Genomic DNA, 22,356 nt, shown 5'->3' on the forward strand with positions numbered 1-22,356 from the left:
ATGATTAAAAATGCTTGACTCCTACTACAATGCCAAATGCTGACTTCAGACTCTTTTACAAGATGTATTATTATTATTAAATATTGTATGACCGTTTTCCAAATTGGAAAACTACTATAAGTTAAAAGTAAAGGATCTAAAGATGTATCTAATATGTTCAAGGAAAACAGCCAGATTAGAAAGTACCACATGGGCAATGTAGTTAAAAATCTTAAATGCTTCTTTTCTTTGTTCATTAACTGCTCTCACAAGCAGCTACATCCCTGTCAGGTATTTAGGGACATGCTTCCTCTCGAGCACTGCTCGGTGATTTAAAGGCCCAAGGGTTTCAACCATAAAAAAGAAACTAAGACATAACTGAGTTAAATTAGGCAACATAAACACAACTTTATTAAAGTTGTGTACAAACCACAGATTTTGAGCCTGCACTGTTTTTTTTAAAAAGAAGTTTTATAAAATTGTACCCCTTGTATCTTTAGTAATGCCCTTCTCATTTACTTCTACATTCTTGTTCTAATAAAATACCTTTTACTTTAAGTAGCTCAGCTCTGTTTGCCATTATGATAAATATACATTTTGCAACAGCTTACTATTTTCCAAACTGGATAAACTTGTGGGGTAGGAAAACTTTGTTTTCAGCTTTTGCAAAATGTAAATATTAGCAAAACACTTTACCATACTGACATGTTTTGATCAACAGAGAAAACAAAAATAAAGCTTTTATTCTAACCATATTCTAAAACACGAGCATAAGTTTTATGAACAAGCAGAACTTTAAGAATTCATGAATATCTGAGAGAATCCACATGTTTAAAGGCAAGTTCAGATTTCCAAAATTCTGATTGTTACACTTTGTTGGAACATGGGCATATTCAGCACCTTGTAGCAAATATTTCTAAAGCACAAGAGATAAATCTTCATATAATTATGGACATTATCCAGTAAACAATCCTTGACTGCAGAAAAAGTATTAACATTGCGAATATATGCTGAAATATCAAAAAATTTATATTAATAAATCACTTTTTAAAAGATAAACAATTATTCTAATTTGTCTTCCCTAAAACATCTATAAATGAATCAAATGGAAATTGGGTCAAATACAAGTACATATAACACTACATTACTTCAGATTTTTTGACCTAACTCCATACTCCCACTGTTTGGAGTTCCTTATTTTCTGAAAGAAGAAAAAAGAAAACCAGTGAAAACATTCTTTGGAAAATATTTTTTTATTATAAAATGTACAGTATATTGACCTTAATATTATAAAACACTGTAATGTATCAGAGTCTTGTAAAGACCAATAATTTATAAAATGAGACCAATTTCATTGTTACTCTTTCCAGTCTCATAGTCAGATTAAAAAATATATATAAAATATATAATGAATTAATTGACCATAGCATCCTTAGTATCTGGCAAATGTATGTTCGTATGTTAAGGTAGCTAATCTCTGCATGTATTTTTATTAAAATAGATCACTCTTATTTGCTAATTTAGTCTTTGATTTTGAAGAGCTGATAGAAGCATGAACAGAAAGGTTAATAATCATATTCTATAAGCCTAGATTATGAAAAGGTGCTGCAGGGTATAAAGAAAATTATGTTTTACTAAAGTATTTCTATCACTGCAGCTCACTTATTAACAGTTAATACTTCTTTGGTACTTTTAAGGTGCTTGTTAGAACTAGAAATAGCTTTGGACTATTGACAATAGAGTACTTTAGGTCTCAGATGCTATTGGATAGCATGAAAAACCACATTACACTGTCTTAACAATTTGAAGACCTTTTTCAACATGTTAGTCTTCTCAGTTCCAGACTTACTACCATACTGAGTACAAAAGAAATGCAGATTAATTCCTTTTTCTTCTCTTGTTAGCCATTGTTGCAAGCAGTACTTTCCTCATTGCACTCGTTTCGCAGTGACTCGAACACCAGTATCCAGTCAAAGGCACTTGTTTTAATGTTAGAATATGTGTATGTAGGTTGTTTTAGAATCACTGCCTAGTATATTTTTAGCAGTGCATTTATAGAAGCCTGCATCCCTTTGAGTGGACTGCTGGATGACTAATGACCCCTGAGGATGGAGGAATTTGTTTCCATACAGACGGGATTGAGCTCCTGTTGTCAGATGTGATTTATCTGGAAGCTCCCATGTTATTTCTGCTTTGGGAATCCCAATGGCCATGCAGTTCAGTTTAACTGAATTTCCAGGTCTGGCATAAATGACAGGTGCTGGCTCACTGGTGATCCGAGGAGGATAGGCGATCACAATGACAGGCACAGTCATAACAGAAGTGCCATACTCTGTTGACACTTTGCACAGGTAAGTGCCCCTGTCAAATACAGAAGCCTCACGCACTGTCAATGAGCCATTCTCCATCAGGGAAAAGCGACCCACGGCCTGGGGGGCATCCATAACCATACCATTGGGCAGTGTCCAAGAGATCTGCGCCCGGTGGTTCGCCTGGGTGATGCAGTGAAGCTGCAGAGTTTCTCCATTGATGATGCTCACCAGGTTGTTGTACTGGTTGCTAATTTCTGGCCTGAGTCCCACCTTCAGGAAGACTACTCGTTCCACATAACCTCCCTGGTTTCTGGCTGTACAGCGGTAGGTCCCAGCATCCCCAGCAGATAAGCTGCTGATGTGTAAGATCCCATCTCTCTTATGGTAAAATCTGTGCAGGCGACTGCCACTCAGCACTTCAGAGCCATTGGGAAGGATCCAGCTTGTGCTGGGTTTGGGGTTCCCCTGGACTGAGCAGTTCAGATTGATGCTGTGCCCAGCAATGGCAGTGATCCTTTCACTGACAGGGTCTCTGAAGGAAGGTTTCTCCAAATGGTCTGTAATGAGGAGCTGCACAAGCAGTCTTGCTTCCCCACCTTCATTCCGCCCAATGCACACGAGCTGCACGGCGTCTGTCTGTCTCACCCCTCTGATGTCCAACGTACCATTGCGATGCACAGTGATCCTGTTCCCATAGTAGGGAGCTGGTAAGATTACTCCTTCTGGAAAAGCCCATAGGACACGAGGAGCAGGGATACCCTCAGCTTTGCAGTCAATAAGTTTCCGGCTGTCTCTGATGGCTGTCTCCCTCACAGATGTTATTGCGCTGAGATGACCATTGATTCTGGGAGGCTGAACATCAACATGGATCCAAACTATCTTCCGATCTTCTCCAGCACTGTTCCGTGCTACACAAGTATAGTTACCACTGTCAGACCTTTGGGCCTTTTGGATGAGGAGGGTGCCATCTCTGTATATCTGGTATTTGTCAGACAGGGCAGGAATAGGCCTGTTGGTTGGGGAAAGCCAGGTCACTTTGGGAGTGGGTTCTCCTTTAGCTTCGCATGCTACTGCGACAACATCGCCATAAGGTACGTTAATAGTGATGTATGTTTTGTTCCTGATGGTTGCAGGCTCTGCCACCACTTTGACCCGCACTTTCATTTCATCCTTCCCAATCTGGTTTTCAGCGTAGCATGTGTAGTCCCCTTCCTCTCTCAGTCCAACATCATTGAAATACAGGGTTCCATTATCAAAGACCACGTATCGCTTCGTCCGGCTGCCGCTGTCATCCGACTGCATGAAAGTATTGATCATGCTGCCATCTGGAAGACCCCAGGAGATCTCTGGGTTTGGCAGACCTGTGGCTACACAATCAACTTTCAGGTCCCCTCCATACTTGACCTTGTGATTATTCTCATTCTTGTGTTCTATTTTTGCTGGTTTCATCATCACGTTCACTTTAAGGACCACGTAGTCATCTCCTATCTTATTGCGGGCCACACACAAGTAGTCTCCTGCATCTTTGTCTGTAACTGAATGAACAACCAAAGTCCCATTGCTGAATACTTTGATTCTAGTCTCCAAAGTGCTGTAAGGAAAGAAAAAAGAACCTAACATGAGCTACAAAATCACATTTTGGGTACTAACTACTGAGGGAAATATGTGGGGGAATAAAAACTCAACAGTATTAAAAGAAAAGAAAGAATAGGAGAGGAAATTTGCTATTGTTAAATAATTAGATGGTCAGAAATTTCCAGGATATTCACCACCAAAAAGCAAATGGAAAAAAATAATTCTACTCACTCGTAACCAAGTAATTCTGTTGTGTTTAATGGTTTTAATGCTGTTTTTGACCATTAAACAGCCTCTAAAAAACAAATTATGGTGGTTTTGACTCTTATGACTACTTGTACATTATTCTATAACATTGAAATATGAGATCTCTGAATGATATAATCCACACAAGACTATATGGACCATAATGGAGTCTAGTACCTGGGTGTTCAGCTGAAAACAAATAAAGATGAGGAACTTCCTCTGGCATTCAGTATAAATATTAAACCTTCAGAAGAGTCACAAAGAAGCAAAATGTTGCTAAGCTTTGAAATAAGGGGAAAAAAAAATTCCAGCATGCAAAAAAAAGCTATTATTCCTTTCCACTTCACTATGGAACTGGGGTATTGTGTCCAAACCAGCTTCCTCAGCAGCCACAGTTTTCTCCTCAGAGAAGATCTCCAGTATTTGAAAAGCAGTACACATAAAGATCATGACAGAATATGAAAAAGAAACACAGTATTTTTTTGCTACCATTATGAGGCATAAAATGTAATCTGGATTTTGTGCTATATATTTTGTGCTATACAGGTATACAGGTTACCTAAATATTTTTTTTCAATATAAAAAAAAATTATGACTATGTTCAGCCGTGAAGAAAGTTGTTCCCAATTATGCATTTTAATTACAGTGCATTTCTCATCTGTTTATAGTGAAGTGAGCTCTGAAGTGAGCTATGAATAATTTATAGCACAGAAATTTGTTTTCAGCCAGGTGTTACGACAGTTATTGTAGGTTTGTAGAAGTGACATTTTTCTTGATACAGCGAACATTGGAGAATGTATTGTTTTAGGCATTTATATACAACCAGGTTTGCACAGACCCTATTGTGTGGTAATATGACGTTAAAATGATTGTGTGTGTTTAAGTAATTATAAATCGTTTTATTTGCCCTGTATTTACTTGTGCGTAATGACTTGCCTAAGAGATAAAATTCAATGATCCCTTTTCTCCTGGGGAAAAGCAGGCACTTGTGCAATATTAATTCAGACTAAGCACATTGGAACAACCAGTACACAAGCTGTATATCTGGACTTTTTACTATGTTTACAAGTGGCTGTAAAAGACAAACAGTAGCAGCTTATCCTAAAAATTTGACGTTAACTTTTCAATAGTAACACTGCTTTCAAGAAAATTATGCTAAGATATTACTCGACTATCTTTTGATATAAATTGAAATTCTTTCTTAAATATTGGGAGGATCATTCAAAACCCACAAAAGTCAGGAATAAAACTTCTACATATGAGTGGGCTTTTCTCTAAGATCATCTAGACTGCAATTTACCTGTGATACTGCAAATAGTAATTTACCTGTGAAGGGAATCAATCATCCTTTTGGAAGGCAACCTCCATAATATCCGAGGCCAAGGGTCACCAGAAGCACTACAGTCCAAATGCAGGATGCCACCATATGTTACATCTGTTCTCTGAGGAGAGCTCCCAGTGATCTTAGCATTAGATGCGTGCTTCTTCACGTGGAGTTGTACAGTTCTCCTGGCAGCTCCCACCATGTTAGCAGCAATGCACTCGTAGGTCCCGCTGTCCTTGGGGGAGACGTTGCGAATGTAAAGAGTTCCATTAGGAAAAACAAATAAATTCCCATTGACAAACTGAGAAGGTCGGATTTGCGTGCCATCAAAGACCACCCAGCGGATGTTGGGAGCAGGTGCTGCTTTGGCAGTGCAGTGGATGTTAATACTGCTACCAAGGGGCAGGGAAATGTTCTCTTGCTTTTCCTGCTGGATGATGGGGGGTAAGGCTGCAATGTGCAGCCTCACTGCAATGCTGTCAGCTCCTGCAGCATTGCTTGCTACACATTTGTAAACTCCTCGGTCTGAAAAAGTTGCTTGCTTGATAGACAAGGTTCGATTTTCATGGAGCATTATCCTACTTTCTGTGGTTGTGACCACCTGCAAAATTTTCCTATCTGGGAAAATCCATGAAATTAATGGGCTTGGAGTACCGCTAGCCTGACACTCCATTGCTATGGTCTCTCCAAAGTAGACCGTGACATCTCGATAGCGGGAAAGTAAAATTTTGGGCTGGTGGGCTACAACTGTGAGCAAAACAATCATTTTATCTTCACCATGCAGGTTCTGAGCTGTGCATAAATACTGTCCACGATCCTGAAGCTGGGCATTTCGGATAAGGAGAGTACCATTTTTCCAGACTTCAAACCTTTGTAACTTGCTGTTGGCTGTCATTAGAGCTCCTGTGAAGGTGAGAGGAAAGAAAGACAAAGTCAAAGGGCTTAAAATGTACATTACTGCAATAAAGAAGTCTTAAGTGAGACTTTAGGTTTACTCAACATGATTTACAACTTCAGAGGGTCCACATGACATCTTCTGATACTCTCTATAGCACAAATTAGTTTGTTTCTATTGCAAAACTAACCACTAGCTAGTAAACATGGACAGCGTGGAAATTTTTGAAGGCCTTGTTTTAGGATCTCTTAAGTCTTTATGTAACTTTCCTGTTCCTTCTGCATATGGAGATGACACACACATCAACATTTAAGGCAGCAATATTAACAAACCCATACTCACAAATATTGCTGTAATAAATTCTAACTGCTATGAATAAGCAGAGTTGGCTGCTTTTCACAGCCAAAAATTACTCTTCATAAACAAACTCATTAAATGATAGAGGTTTTCTTTTACTACAAGAAACACTGCAAATCTACTATTACTCGTAATGATTAGTTGTAATTAATCATTTTCTCTACAATGATTGTAAGCGAGAGGAAGCATTTTTCAGTATTTTGAACTACTCCTGTGATCATGTTGCACTTCTGCACAATACACCTACAAAACACGCGGAAGAACATATTTTTTGTCTGTCTTACCTGTAGAGACTTTTGTCCAAGTAATAAAAGGCTTGGGCTCCCCAACTGCATCACAAGGGATAAATGCATCCATTTCAGCAAGGATGGATATGGTCTGAGACGTTTTTGTGATAATTTTAGGTCTTTCTCCGTGTACCCTAAAATTAGTGGAAGACTGAATTACAGTCGAATTGTGTGGCATAATGCCTCCCATGTAAGGAACAGATGGGAATTTTTGATGACGATAATGGATATTTTTAAAAGGATGAACTGTAGTGGTTATTTGTGGTTTTGTGCGCTGAGAGAGAAAGGCTGGAGGGGTGATCTTTAAAATCACCCGTGGTGATGTGGTCGTTGTGGCATGTGGCATTGGAGGCACTGGAATTGCTGTAGCTTTCTGCACTGTAATCCCAGTAGGTAAGACCTGAGCAACCTTCTTCTCATTTGTGTCTTTTGGCACTTGTTGACTAGGAACATCCGGTTTAGGATGCATATTTAAGTGAGGGAATATCCTTGTTCTGTTGAAAAGGAATGGTATTCTGGAACTGGGGTAATAGGGGATCCCTTGACTTGGTATTCTCCCAGCTGTGCCTCTGTTATCTGGAACATGGTTATTTCCAAAAAATCTTGAATTAAGATTGTATCTGTTCTGACCCTGATTACTGAACTTGCTTTCGTTTAATAGATTTGTTTTGTGAAATGGAGAGGCTTGTGTTGGGGTAGTTGTTTCCCTTTGGGATGCAGAAGTTTTTCTGTCCTGGATGGTATGTGCTGCATATGCTGTTATCTCTGGTTTGTTTGTGTAGTGAAGAGGCTGATGTGTTATAAAATAGCGAAGTGGGCCCTGTGTTACAGGAAGCTTCATTGTGCCTCTTATTGGAATGTGCTTTGGAGACACAATAGGTAGTCTTTGGTTTATGCTTGGTATCATTCCAGCAGGTGGATGGGGAAGATTTGGATTCAGTAGTAAGCTGTTGTTTGACTTGCTGCTATACAACTCATTGAATTGCTGCTCTTTGGACTGTATGCTAATCCTGTTATGATTAGAGGAAGGAGTAGGGTGAACATTCTGCTTTGAGGTCATCAGTATTTTGTCACCACCTGCTCCTTGTTTTGCTTCTGGGAACCTTTCTTGATTAAAGGCATTACTCTCCTTGGTGGTATAATGAAGAGAAGGATGTGAAGTGCTTGAAATGGAAGGGGGAAGAGTGACAATTTTTATAAATGGAATAAAAGCAGTGGATGTAGTAGGAGGCTTTTCAGTTGCCTGTGAATGATAAAGCACATGCAACACAGATTCCTTTCTGTCCAAGGAAGATGGCTCTGTCCCACCCTGGGAAGTAACAGATTTCTTTGTCTCTCTAACTGGAAAAGTCTGAGTTTCTGCAGTGCTGAAAGAGGAGGATAAAGTAATTATCTCATACTGCTGAGGTGGCTCAGCTTTTGCTGGTGTTTCTGTAGATACTGTGGGCTTCCATGGCTCCTTTGAAACAGAGAGGTCTTTAAAAACTTCGACTGTGCCAACAGGAATACTTAAGTCACTCATGGTGGGATATGCCAACTGGAATGTTCCAGCAGTTGTTTCATTAACCACAACTTCTAAGTCAAATAGGTTAGGTTCTTCTTGAGATTTTGGTTTTGTTGATAGTATTGAGCCGTTCCTATATGCAGAAGAAGTTGTGGTCCTTGATTGTTCTGCCTTATGATCCACAGTTTTAGAATCTGCTTTTGCGTCCTTCTCCACAGAGACATTGTCTAATGAGTAGTATGTTGGCACTTCACTTTGCTCTGGTTTCAGAGATACACTTGACCCTTTCGTGGGAAGTACATCATGTACAGCATATGATGATAAAATTGTGATGGGTTCAGTCACTGGAAGTTCCAGGGTTTCAGAGCTAGTAGGGTGTGTCACAGGTTTGGCTCCAGGTGGAGAAGCAGTAGGCCTAAAAGAGAAAGTTGTGATCATGTCTCTGATTTTTGTAATTTTCTCTGTGAGACCCAAATCAGGAATTAAGGAAGGAGTGGATTCCATATGCTCCTCTTTCCTAGCCTGTATTTTGGTGTTTTTCAGATCAGGACTTTTAAGAGTTGCAGAAGAAGTTTTGGTAACAGCTTCAATTTCAGGTGTCCTTGTAATTATAGGCATTGCCTCTGTGGTTAAAACAACACGGGGCAAAGGCTTTGGTCTTTGTCGGATTCTGTTTGGCCTTCTCCTTCTCCCATAAGGCCTTTTTCTACCATGCTGAGTAATAAGTGAAGGCATAGTCTTTCTATATGGAGTTGTTGTGGTGGCCACAGTGGTCAATCTACTCATGGAAGAAGCTGTTTCTAAACCCTCTGATGTTTTATGAGGAGCATTAGCACTATGCAAAATGAATATGGGACTTTGTTTTGGAATAGCCAGGTTTCTATGTTCCTCTGTCTGAGGATTGTCTGCATAACTGCTGGGTACGCTTTCTTGAGTCACTGTATTCCTCTGGGTTTCAGATTCTTCTTCACTCCGAACCATGATGGGGGTGACAGCTAGAAAACTGTTGCTTAAGTCTGCCATTTTTGTATGACTTGTGGATATCTTTTGGCGCTGGTATCTTGCATCATTGCTCTTTTCTCTAACAAATGGAAAAGTAGATGAAGGAACAGTAGTAGTGCCTACAGAATCTGTTGGGATGATCTCATCAAACTGAGAAGGTGCTGAAGTTACGGTGTCAACACTAATTAGGCCCACTTCACTAAACTTCAAGCTTTTCTCCAAGGTGCTAAGATGATCCACAGTCTGAGATTCAGCAAGGAGAGTAGCATCAAGTGGTAGCTCAGCAAAAGCAGAATTTTCTTCAGATACAGAAGATACAGTTTTATCTACATTTTCCACTGTGATTAAACTGCTCTGAACATCAGGAAAGTTTGTCACAATTTCTTTGGCCAGAGGTTCTTCAGTAAGAGCAACTGAGTCATCCGTCCTGACATCAAGATGATGCTCCCCTTGCGGTTCTGGAGTTGCAGAGACAGGAGTCAAATATGGACCTGACAAGGCAATTTCTACAGTGTCCATACTTGCAGGTGTTTCTGAAGCCCTGTGGCTGGAGAATGGTTCTGTTTCTGACCTTATTAATACAGGCTGGACTGAAAACACTTCCGTGTTCTGTGAAACAGTGACTGAGAATTGCTCCTCTTCACCCACAGGTGATGCATCAGCAGAGGAATCCACCACATCAGCTCCTGTCTCTGAGGATGGAGGGCTGGCTAAGGGATAAGAAGCAGGAGTCATTTCCTGCATGACTGATGGCAGTGAAGTTGTTACAGATATAGTTGTAGCTGTCGTTCTAGGAAGATTCTTCCCACGGACCTTTGCCAAAATGTCAGCCCAATGCTGTGGATTAATCTGTTTGCTTGCCACATTAATTCTCCTTCGAGATTCAAATACTCTCCGGCCTTCTGCAACATTGCTGTCTTGGGTTCCATCAGTACTTTTCCAGATTTTCATTTTCCTTCTGCCCTTCTTCCCCTTTTTAATTTGAGCCTCTGGCACTTGGTCATTTTTTTGTTTAAAAGGTATTTCCCAGTCTTTTAGGCGACTCTTTCTTCGTGGGAACTCCTCCACCCCTCCTGCTCCTGATCCCTCTTCATCATCTATGACCCGCCCTCTTGTCTTTGACAAACCTTTTGAGCCTGGGCGCTTCTTTAGTTTGATTCGTTTAAATGACCTGTCAGACACCATTTTATTTACTGTGACCCTTACAACAATCTGATCTGATCCCTGCTGATTGACAGCCACACATCTGTAATGGCCACTATCAGTGACATGGCTCCTTGGAATAAGCAAAGTACCATTGGGCAGCATATAGCCTTTTGAAGAGTTTGATAAATCACTGAGTACCTGACTGTTTGGAAGAATCCAGCTCAACTGCGGATCTGGGATGGCAATTGCATTGCATGGCAAAGCTATTGGATCTCCAACATTTTTTTCAACTCTCACTACATCTGAATCAGCTACCTGAATAGCTGCAGGCTGCACAACAAGTCTGTAAGCCATTACATCCACATCATCTCTCACTTGGGCAATGCAGTGGTACACACCTCCATCAGTGTAACTCACTGTTTTGATTATTAGTTGGCCACTACTGAGAATGGAAAACCTACTGTCTTTCTCATTAAAAGGTGCCTGAAGTTTAGTTCCATCTGGAAAAAGCCACTGAATGGAGGGGCTCTCAGAAGCTTTCACACTGCAGCTCAGCTGACACTCTGACCCTTCCACCACACTCTGTGCTGTCCTTGTGCTCTGGTTTTGCTCTATCATCACCCAGTGTCTCTGCTGCCTGGTGGTTTTGGTATGAATTGTCTGAGAAAACACTGTAAAAAAAGATAGCACCACTTTTTTCCCTGTACTCTGGCGCCTGTTTAATTGGATGTTTATAAGAGGCTGCATCACCCAGGAAGGCTCAGCCAGTATTTGAGCTTTTACACCTGTGTAGTAAAGAGCGTCATAATCTGAGCCTTGTCTGTACTGATAGCTTATTTTAGGCTCTTTTCTGAGCATAAGTTCCCTCTCTAATTTAACAGGTACTTCACTGTAGTAAGCTATAAGCTTCCATAGTTTTTCATAGTTTTCTCGATTCATTGGACATTCAAAATCCAGTGCAATTGTGGCATTTATATCTATCTCCTGAGTCTGGATTTGATTCCACTGAATTTTGGTAGAACCTGTTGGTTTTTTGATTTCACAGTTCAGGTGGACTATATTGCCATGCTCATCAGTCATATTTAGAGTAATGTTCCATGGCGAGGATTGAAGTTCTTCCAGAGGGAGTTCGTAACTGTCACCGTCTTCCTCATTTTGAGTACTGTTATTTTGCCACAGTGAGGACTGAATGACAGGCTTCCTACAGGAAATATCTTTCAAGTTTTGAATATCTTCTTTCTGCAGTTGTTTTGGGCTGCTGCACTTAGCACACAGCTGTCCCCCTTCATAGGCTTTGTCCTTTTTGCATTTTAAAACACCTGCAAAAATTTAAAAAAAAAAGAAGAAAGAAAATAAAAGGTACAACAAGAGATAAATATGCTGAAAAACAATTCTAGAGTTAGACAACTCTCAGAAGTACAAAATAAACTTCATGAGGAGTGCCTTATGTCACATGACACATAAGGCAAGACTTAAAGAATGGCACCTCTTTGTTTTACAGCTGAATGGGCACCCGATTCTCAATCTGACCATGATGTCTTCTGACTTTAATGAGAGAATTGAATTCTCTATCCTTCCGAAATTTAGATTCACTGCCTCTGAATTAAATGCCTAGAAATGGAAGTGTGCAGGGCAACATTTGTATCAGTAACAAACTACTCAGTGTCAAAAAGTCTGCATTTGTAGTGACAGCCTAACTTGCCGATCTAATGCGAAGAGGAGTGGGACCTTTCAGCTTTCAAAAATACAGTATTTATGAGAGAAATGCTGGTCTTCCTCATTAAATAACCCAGGAAGCTTTTTATTTTTTCTCTATTGATTAAGAACAGCATTGGCAGTACACAAAACATTTTACTGTAACTTCCAAAATGGGCTGACTTGTTCTTGCACTTACAAGCTATTTATCAGCAGGAAAAAAATAAAGTACCACTTCTTCCCTGACCTCTGAAACAACTGTAAACTTTATAATAATACAAAAAAGCTAAAACAGAGAAGGAGAGCTAGACCAGGAAATTAAAGTCTTGACTCCTCTCTTCTGTCAATGCAGACTGTTGTCTGCAAAGTAACAATCATATATTTATTACATTGTTCTGCTCACTCAAATGTCAAATGTACCTTAGGTATTCAGTTTGGAACCACACAGTAAATAAAATGTATTACAGTTATTCTAGGAATAAGTATCATTCTGAAGAATGAGGGATCTTTGAAAGAATGAACAATATACCAGTGGGTTATAAGGCAAAATGTCAGGAGAAAGGGAAGGTAGAGCAAATTTTCATACCATTGCTTTAATTGAAAATATGTGCTTTGCTAGTCTGAAAAATCAATTTTCTTGAGAAGGTGTTAAAAATGAAATACATACACATACATATATATATATATACACAGTTTTTCACTTGCAGATTCAAACTGATGGTTTCAAAGATAAGGAAAAACTGGCCCACAATCAACTTGGCAGTGGCTACACTAGTCGGAAGAAATTTAATAACTCTTTCTAGACAGAATTCCCAAAGAAGATAATGTTATAGTCATATACAGATACAAAATCTGTCATACATGAAAATGGCATGGATAAATTATTCCTCCCTCCAAAAATCACTACTGTTTTAGCATGAAGAGATAACCTAACTGAATAAAACTGCTAGCAAGCCAACACTGCACTAAGGAAGGAATGTTCAACTAATATCTCATTATTATAACTTACAGTAAAACTTAAGTACACCCATTACACATACACACACAATTTGGAGCAAGAACAGAATGTAAGAATATCAAAATGTAAGCTAGTGAAATACAGTATTTCCATTAGATGAGAATCCATTAGATTCTCAAGTATCTGTTTAGTCAGGAAGACTTATATTACTCATTCAAGCATCACACATTCTTAAAAAGCACTGTCCTCCAGTCAAGTGCAAAATTGCAATGAATTATGTATTCTAAGATGACAAGACCCACCATCATTCACCATATGTGCTCCAAAATCATTATATAAACCTTGGGACTCCATCACTCATTTGAGACATCTTCAGTTGCAATTAAATGCTAATTCTCTCTTAATATTTTAGCAGTGGCTGTGGTGTGACACCAGTTCCTCTGCTGCACTGAGTGTCCAAACTGAAAATTGACATTCAAACCTCTCCTCATTTTGTTATTTCAGATACAGAGGCATTCTAAAACTCTCTTTTTTTTTGCTTCCACACACAATCAGAAGCATTCCAGCCTAGGCATTGTGATACTTTCTTCATCTCTAAGACTGAACGAAGATAGACAAGCTATTTTATGAAAAAAATTACATGGCTGAAAAGAAATACATTGCAAGCACTTGAAAATACTTAAAATAGATTTCCTCTATCATAAAAGTTGTGGTCAATGAAGAAACATGGATGGACATGAAGAATGCATATTACAGCCTTAATGTTAATAGATTCAAAGTTAGAGGGCTTAACCAGGAATTTGGTAACCTGATTTCCTTCCTTCCTTGGACAAACAAGTCCAAATCCAATGTTACCACCTTCCATGAGAGGATATAGTCAGTAGCTTTGTTTGAGAACAAGTGGCAGCCCTTAGCCAAAAGCATACTGCTGTGTAAGAAAAGGCAGTAAAAGATTGTAACCCCTTTCCAGTTATAAACTTCACTACCACTTCCATCATCCCAAATGTAATGGCTAATTTCTTTGCTGTTAAATACATATTTTTCTCTAATGAAACAAAACTGCTTGCTTTTTACAGTGTTTTTTAAACACACATATTTATTGAATAGTAACAGAATTTAATACTGCACTTAGACATCATTTAGGTAATAATACTTAGGAAATAACAAAACCATCAACACACAGAACTGAGAAAAAAAATTAATATTACCAGTTCAATAAACACTGGTAGCTTATGCTCCTACCTCCAGAAACTTCATTCCATTCAAGGAGCCACTTCAAACTGCAGTCGCAGTCCCATGGATTTCCATGAAGGTAAAGATTTTCCAGCAGTGGCATGCCTTGAAACATTCCTGCAGGCAAGGTCCTAAGAGCATTTTCAGATAGGTATAGATGTCTTACTGTTGACAATTTGAAATAATCAAGGACCATAAACGTTGAAAAGGTGTTGGGGTGAAGCTGCTGGAGCAAATTTCCTTCTAGGTGGACAAGTCTTAAAGAGGTTAAACCATTAAAAGCATTTGGATGAATAAACTCAATTCTGTTGTGGTCCATGTGTAGTCTCATTAAGCTTGAAAGTCCTTGGAGAGTTTGTCCAGTTATGGCTTTCACTTTGTTGTAACTAATTTTGAAAACCTAAACAAAAAACCCGAAAAACAAAACAAACATCAACAACAACAAAAAAAAAGAACCAGAGGTTACTTTTGTTATCTAAATGCGAATAGAATAGCAATCAAACAAATTTTTTCCTCTCACATTCAAATCCTTTGCATCACTGAAAAATGATATGCTGGCCAGAGGTAGAATAAAACTGAGCGTTAGTTGGCATTATCAAGCTAGATATAGGCATAGTTAATAGATATCAAATGTATTTTGGGGAAAATTCTTACGTTAATCGTAAAAAGGCACTATAAAATACACTTATTTTTCTTTTCTGTTATTCATGGAAGTTAGTTTTGAAATTTAGGAAAACGTAAGCATTACCTGTAGAGACACAAGATCTTTCAAAGCACCATTAGGAATATTCTGAATGTCATTTCCATGTATCATGAGCAATTCCAATTTTGTAAGTCCTGCAAAGGAGTTTTCATATATAGACTGTATACTGTTGAACCTGAGGAAAAAAATAACACATGCAGTTACAATTTATACACAGACTGTCACGGACTGCAAAGGTAAAATTAGTGTAACCTAACTTTCAGGAAAAACTGGAGAGACCTTAATGCATTGTCAAAAGGCCAGAATTTACTGAAAGACTCTTACAAGGCCCAAGCATACTTAGCTCATGTTTACACTACAGATCATTCAACTCATTTTGTGGCACTTTAGCCATAAATTAGGAGTAAAAGTAATAAATAGGCATTTAAGTTCTAACAGTTGTCAGTATATTTTTCCATGCAGCTCAGTTTATAGAATGGAAATAAGTTAATGGCCTGTGGCCAAACCATGATGCTATGGAGCCTGGCAAACTAGACAAGCTGCAGTGTTGCCAAAGCAGCATTTAACAATAAATACATAGAGATTTGGAGAGCAAACAGTAAAAATGGGTTATCTCCCAAAGAGCACAAGAAGCAGTAAGTCACATCCTGCTTCACTTACTGTTACAACATGTAATTGGCTACATTAACTAAAAACATAAGACCTAGGAACTGACCTTCCAATTACATCATTTGAGCCTTGAAACTCCTCTTAGATAAAGAATACAGAAAAATCTACTCCTTGAAAATGAATCAGTTTTGCTTTGGACAAGCAAATCAGGCTTTATTTGCCAGTTTGGAAGAGTTACATTTGGTGGCCTAGCCCTGTATTTCTGTTTTTCATATGTATACAGAAAATTTAATGTATTATGTAATCCAGGGATAAAGTGTTAAAACTAAGCATGGAATTTTAGAGATTTTTTCCAATTTCTTGGTATTTTCTAGAAAGCAAGGGAAGACACAGCATGAAATTAAAATACTTCAAATATGAAGAAAATAGTTTTGAATGTTCACCATGTTATCTACCTAAAGATCCTTAATTTGCTAAAAATTTATAACACTGTATTAATATTTTTAGTCATTCTGCAGATCCACTAAGGCTATAGCTGACATCTTTTTCAAATTCCTTATTTCAAAATCAGTCCTTCAAAAAAAATATATTAGAAATATAATCTTAACCTTCTAAGTGCATAGCACTTAAAACAACAATATGATAAAGGCACTCTTTCAAAGTCAAAGTGCAACAACAGACAATTAAGACTGTTTCTTCCTGAGAAATGACACAACTCAGAAAATGTCATTTGTAGTGATGAGATTCAAAGGGAGGAAATGTTTTTTAAGCCAACGCTGTATCAAATAATCTACTTTACTAAAAAACCAACCCAAACACCTTAGTAACTTAGAAGCCTACATCCCATTTTCAAAAGCAATTTAGGGATCTGAGTACCTATTTCTTTAATATAGCTTTACTTCACACAAGAGCATTTTGAGAATAAAGTTAGGCTTTAGGTGGAAAAAATGTTGGTGGATAAAATTTTAACTATAGAGAAGCAAAAAAAAAACCCTAACCAAGGTCACTACTGCCAATCATTGCATGATCAGTTGCAGCCTACAGGTGTTGAGGTTGTCAGGGTGAGTTCACCATGGGTAGTGTAGTGGGGCAACCCTGACACCAACTAGAAGAGGACTGTGACTCTTCTTGTACCATTCCGTGTCACACAATGACCCAACATGGTACTTTTGTGAGATGAAGCCTACCAACAGTCCCTGCTTTCTTGTCTCAAAATCTGACAGATGTGAGTTGGCAATATCCTGGCAGAGGACAGTGAGTTGGAGTCTGAGCAATCTCTTCCCAAAATATGCTCATACTACGGTTAGTTGCTTGAAAAAAACTGCAACAAAACCACAGCTCCAATGGCAATGGATCTAATTTCTTTCCACTGTATTAATTTAAGATATGCTATATCTCATTGTTCTCCAAAATGCTACTGGGTTACATCATAGAATTTTACTCCTACTGTAGGTTTTATTTTTTACTCCAGGTATAAAATTCTATATTTTGTAGAAATCTCATAGAGATTTAATTAAATACAATTTTTTATACATTCTAAAAGACTAAATATTCTATTTGCCAAAAAAGAACTCACACCATGGTATAAACATTTATTTGAAAGGAACAGTAACTTCTGTTTGAAACAAAAAGACTAAGCTAATTCCTCCATGCCAGCAGCTGTAGTCTTTGAAATACAGCACTGATGGGCAAGTACCCATCTCTGCAATTCTACTTAAGAAGTACACACAGAGATCCTGGTTTGCCACACGTGCGCGAAGCATTCCAGGCTTCCGCATTAGGAGCACGAAACTGTTCGCCCCGAGCTGCCATACGAACCCGAAGTTGATTCTTTCCACGTGTTTAGGGATGCGTGCCGGCACGGCTGCCAGGGAGCGGAAGGTGCAGTGGACCTCGGTGGGGAGGTAGCAGGCGCAGGGCTGGGGACAGCCCAGGGCGCCCAGCGGCAGCGCCAGCACCAGCACCACGGACAGCGCTACAGCCGCCACCCGCTCCCCCATCTTGTCACCTCTCCTCGCCTGGCTCCTCCTGTGTTGTTGTGGGGCAGGGAGGAAGAAAAGAGAGAAGAAATTATTATTTTTTAAAACTTTACACTCTTTATATATTTTAAACCCTTTCTATACCTAGTAATTACCGGCATTGTCTGGAAAGTCTGTAGACCATCAAGGCCAACTTCAGTTGGAAAGCCATTTTCTTTATTCCATGTCATTTCCTATTTCAGTGTCAATTTTTCCCCCATTACTTATTTCTACTAAATACCTATTCTAAAAAAGTTATGCCATCTCCCTGTGGTAATAAATTTTATAGGCTTATTCTGAACACCAAGAATAGTACTCATTTCACAGAAAAACTAGAAAACTTTTAGGGACATATGTAGCTCAAGCAAATTGCCAGGGTTCCCTCTACAGTCAATGAAACAACAAAAAAAACCCCAAGCCATAATCACTTGAAGATTAATAATATCAGTTATGTACCTCATCAGATAACTAGAAATAGTACAACTGAGCTTCATTAGGTCCCAAATTAGCAAACTCACCTCACGTAGCTGCCTAATTTTTAGACAGGATATTAACATTTGGTAGGGTAAAATGTGGCTCAACAACTCTCATTCATAATAGATATGGGAAATGATTGAGAGAGAAAGTGAAAGAAAAGATTGGTCAGCCATAGATCTAGACTCCAGATCTATCTATCTAGATCACAGCCAGATCTAGACTCTGTCATCCTTTGCCATGGGTTGCTCTGTGATGTTGGATATACTCTAACATTGCAGTCTAAACCAAACAGGTATTATGACCAATCAGAAATGATAAAACTAGACTATTTGTTTAAAAGCATAAGCACAGGCCTCAGAGGAAAAGTTTATAGTAAGTCTACCAATACTCAAGTTCACATTTTTGGAACTGTGTGTCGAAGTCTGAATGGCTACAACCATGGAGAGTCATTTAAAGAAGCACGGACAAGAAAACACAACTGTTACTGACTTTACCACTAGTAATTTCTGAAAATCAAATCATCTATGTAATGTCTTATTACCAATTAAGCACCCTAATTCTGGACAAATGAGCTTAAAACACTTCTATTCTTATTCCTACCAACAGATTAATTTGAAAGCTTTTCAAATTATAGCCATACAAGAACACAGGCTGCTATTAGTGACAGACATTCAATATTCCTGCTTTTACACAATACTGTGACAATGACAGAATTCACTTGTACCACATATTATTAGTTCCATTAGTTATTTGCTTGTAGTACAAAATTCAGATTTTCTTAGGTCTGCAAGCAGCAAGTTGCACATTTTTTCCCTAAGATTACCATGTGCAACCTATTACAGTTCAAAGGAGAGGCTCGTTGGGATGGAGAGTTTTCCCAAATATCTGTGGTCAAGTTAATGGGACATTTAGCATTCTTTATGAGACAAATAGCTTGTAATTTGTTTAAGAATTTTCAGGTGCTGTTTTCCTTATATTCTCCTTAATGAAAATTCCTTCTACAAAAGAGCCTACCCACTTAGATTCCTTTTGTGAGTGGTCCCTTTCAGGACATGCCCACTGAGGTGAAGAGGAGGCTGCAGTGACTTGTGAGGGGCTGGGAAGTGCGGGCCGGCGGGACTCACCGCGCCCTGCCCGCGCCAGGGGCCGGCAGGGCCGGGCCCCGCTCCCGCGGGATGCGCCGGAGCAGCTCGCACCGCGCCGCCCCGCCGCGCGGGAGCGCTCTCAGTCACCCCGCCGCCATTGGCAGCCTCCACCGCCCCGCGCAGCGTGCCGGCCAATGGGCTGCGGGCCCGCCCCGGGAGGCGGGTCGCGGGCGGGCCGCGGGCGGCGGCGCTGCCCTCACGGCTCCCGGCGGGGGCTCGGCGGGAGGGCGCGGCCGGTGCTGCGCCGCCCGGGCCGTGAGCCAGCAGCGGCTGGGCGGAGGGGGCTGCGGGGAGCCGTAGTCCCCCTCGCCTCCGTGGTTCTTTCTGCCGTACCGGAGGACAGATGCTTCCCATTAGAGAAGAATGTCCCCGCCGGACCGGGCGATGGGAGCGCCCGGGCAGAGAGCGGGTGCCGACACACGGCGACACCGGCTGCGGGACGCCCGACGGCCGCCAGCCGGGCAGCCCAGCCGCCTTTCCGCTCCCGCGCAGTCCTGCCGGGGAACCCCAAAACCCAACCCGCCCGCACCCGACCGCGCTCCGGTAGCGGTGGTCCTGCTCCGCTCCTTACCTGCGGCTGGGCGAGGCGCTCTCGGCAGGCGCTGCCCGCCGCTCCCGATGCTCCGGGGGCTGCGGGCGGGCGGCGGCGCGGGGCCGGCGGTCACCTGGACCCCGGCCTCCCCTCCGACACCGGCTCGCCGAGGCTCATCGCTGCCTGCGGTGGCCCGCCTGAACGCCGACTTAGGACTCCTGATCACCCGTCATCCTGCGGGGATCCGCCGCCGCGGCTGGGTCCCCCCGAACAAGCATAAGCGATGCGCGGCAGCCGGGCAGGCACCGCCGGGTGCTGGTTTGTATTGACTGCTATTGTTTCCGAGCTCTCCCCTTCTCCGGGTGCCCCACGACCTCGCCGAAAGTCGGTACGCCGCAAGCCCTCAGCACCGGCGGCAGCCCAGCGCGTCGCTCCGGGATCTCTGCGGACCGGCGGGCGGGCGGGCGATGCGGGCGGCTCCGCGCCGCCGGACGGGCTGCCTGGGCGCGCAGCTCTTCCCGCGGCGGCAGCGTCCCGCCGCCCGCCGCCGCATGGGGACGAGGGATGCGGGTGCCGGGGCGCCGCGCTCCGCACGCCTCCCCGCGCCGGGAGCTGTGCAGGGGGAGGGCGCGGCGCCGCCGCTCCTCTTGCGCGGTGGGCGGCTCCTCCGGGGAGGGGGCGGCTGCGGGCGGGCCCGCGCCAGGGGCGGGGGGGGGGGGAAAAAGGCTCCGGAGCCGCCGGGCAGGGGGCGCGGCAGTTGCGGGTTCGCGTGGGATCGGGACCTGGAGCTTACGGAAGGTTTGTCTCTGAGACCTGGGTGCATCTAGCGCTGTTAGTGCACTCAGACGTGCAGGGGGGGGGGGCCCCGGTCGGGGGCGGGGGGTGGGTGAAATAGGCTCCGGAGCCGCCGGGCAGGGGTCGCGGCAGTTGCGGTTTCGCGTGGGATCGGGACCTGGAGCTTACGGAAGGTTTGTCTCTGAGACCTGGGTGCATCTAGCGCTGTTAGTGCACTCAGACGTGCAGCTGCACATCTTGTGCGCTCGCACACACGTATACACACAGCAGTTCTGCACATAATCCCTGACTGGACCCACCAGTTTCTTTCTCTTCCCATAGTGATATGGTGCTTAAAGACATGGTGCAGTGCAAGGTTGATGACTGGACTCGATGATCTTGAGATCTTTTCCAACCTTAAAGATTCTGTGGTTCTTTGATATAGGTCTCCCATCACAACACAAAGAACCAACCTGACATTAATCCTTATGTTTCATACTGGCACAATTCTGCTGCAGAGACCTGTATCCTGTCTGTATGTGGGAATTTATCTCTGCAATCGTACTCAAGGACAGACACTCCAATAAATGCATGTGAACAGAAAATATCAGAACTGAAATAGAGAGGAAATTACAACAATAGAGGAAAAGATGGGAATCAGTAATTAACCAGACTGAACGCAGACCTAGTCATTAATTGCCTTTTAAAATCCACCAAAGAAGCAAACTTTAGTTTAAAGTCATTAAATCATTGACATCTGTCTTCTCAACTTCTCTCTGTTATTAGCAACTGTTTCAGTACACAAAAGTAAGCCTATCTCTAGTCCAGTGAAAAATGCATGATTCAGAAGACCATGCACTTGTATCTAATTGGTTCCGATGTGTGGTTTTTGGATATGCACAATTTTCTGTTCCCTAGATAGCCAATGTGGCCGTTTCCCTCATCTGTTCTAAAAAGCCAAAAAAATCAGTCTTTCAAGTTGAAGAAATGAGCATGAATGATCTTGAGTCATATGAATGCCTGTGAGTTTTGGTATGGAACTTTCAAATTCCATCTCCAAGGTAAGTAAATATAGGGAATGGCATTATATTCAAGGTCGTAAAATTGTGGCCAGTGGATCATCACCAAATTAATAGAAATATTCGGAATCCTAATTGATTAACCATTTTTGACTTTGAAATATGTGAAAGGTGTGATTATCAAAAGGGTTGGTGGGCAAACCTCTTCAACTGTTAGCAATAAGCTGTTAGAATCTGGACAAGTCGTGTGTTCCAAATACATTAATAAAGTTTCATTTTCAAAAGAAAAGCTTATTATCCATGCTTTTAGCTGCAGAACATTTTTTGTGTTGTGGTATGTTGTGTTTTACATTGTGTTGGCAGCTTAGCTCCACACAGCCTCTCCCTCATCCAGTTTAATATGGAGGAGGGAATTGGAAGGGGAAAAGTTTGAAAAATCACAGGTTGAGATAAAGACAGTTTGGTAGGTGAAGGACAACAAAAGCAAAACAAGGAATTCATTCACTACTTCCCATGGGCAGACAGGTGTTCTGCCACCTCCAGGAAAGCTGGATGTCATCATGAAC

At 41.4% G+C, this 22,356-nt stretch overlaps 1 protein-coding gene across 1 annotated transcript; it reads right to left on the reverse strand.

The window, feature by feature from the left end:
• Positions 1 to 1,225: 1,225 nt before the first annotated feature.
• MXRA5 (matrix remodeling associated 5) lies at positions 1,226 to 20,214 on the reverse strand. Its single transcript, XM_041472489.1, has 7 exons — positions 20,037 to 20,214; positions 17,644 to 17,853; positions 15,262 to 15,391; positions 14,523 to 14,913; positions 6,973 to 11,946; positions 5,439 to 6,339; positions 1,226 to 3,882 (listed from the first exon to the last, which is right to left on the reverse strand). Exons 2-7 carry the CDS (start codon positions 17,823 to 17,825, stop codon positions 1,971 to 1,973), a joined length of 8,490 nt encoding a protein of 2,829 aa, XP_041328423.1. The 5' UTR covers positions 17,826 to 17,853; positions 20,037 to 20,214; the 3' UTR covers positions 1,226 to 1,970.
• Between the last annotated feature and the right edge of the window lie 2,142 nt (positions 20,215 to 22,356).

Source organism: Pyrgilauda ruficollis, unplaced genomic scaffold (genome assembly GCF_017590135.1).
Source record: "Pyrgilauda ruficollis isolate IOZ18807 unplaced genomic scaffold, ASM1759013v1 scaffold29, whole genome shotgun sequence".
NCBI lineage: Eukaryota > Metazoa > Chordata > Aves > Passeriformes > Passeridae > Pyrgilauda > Pyrgilauda ruficollis.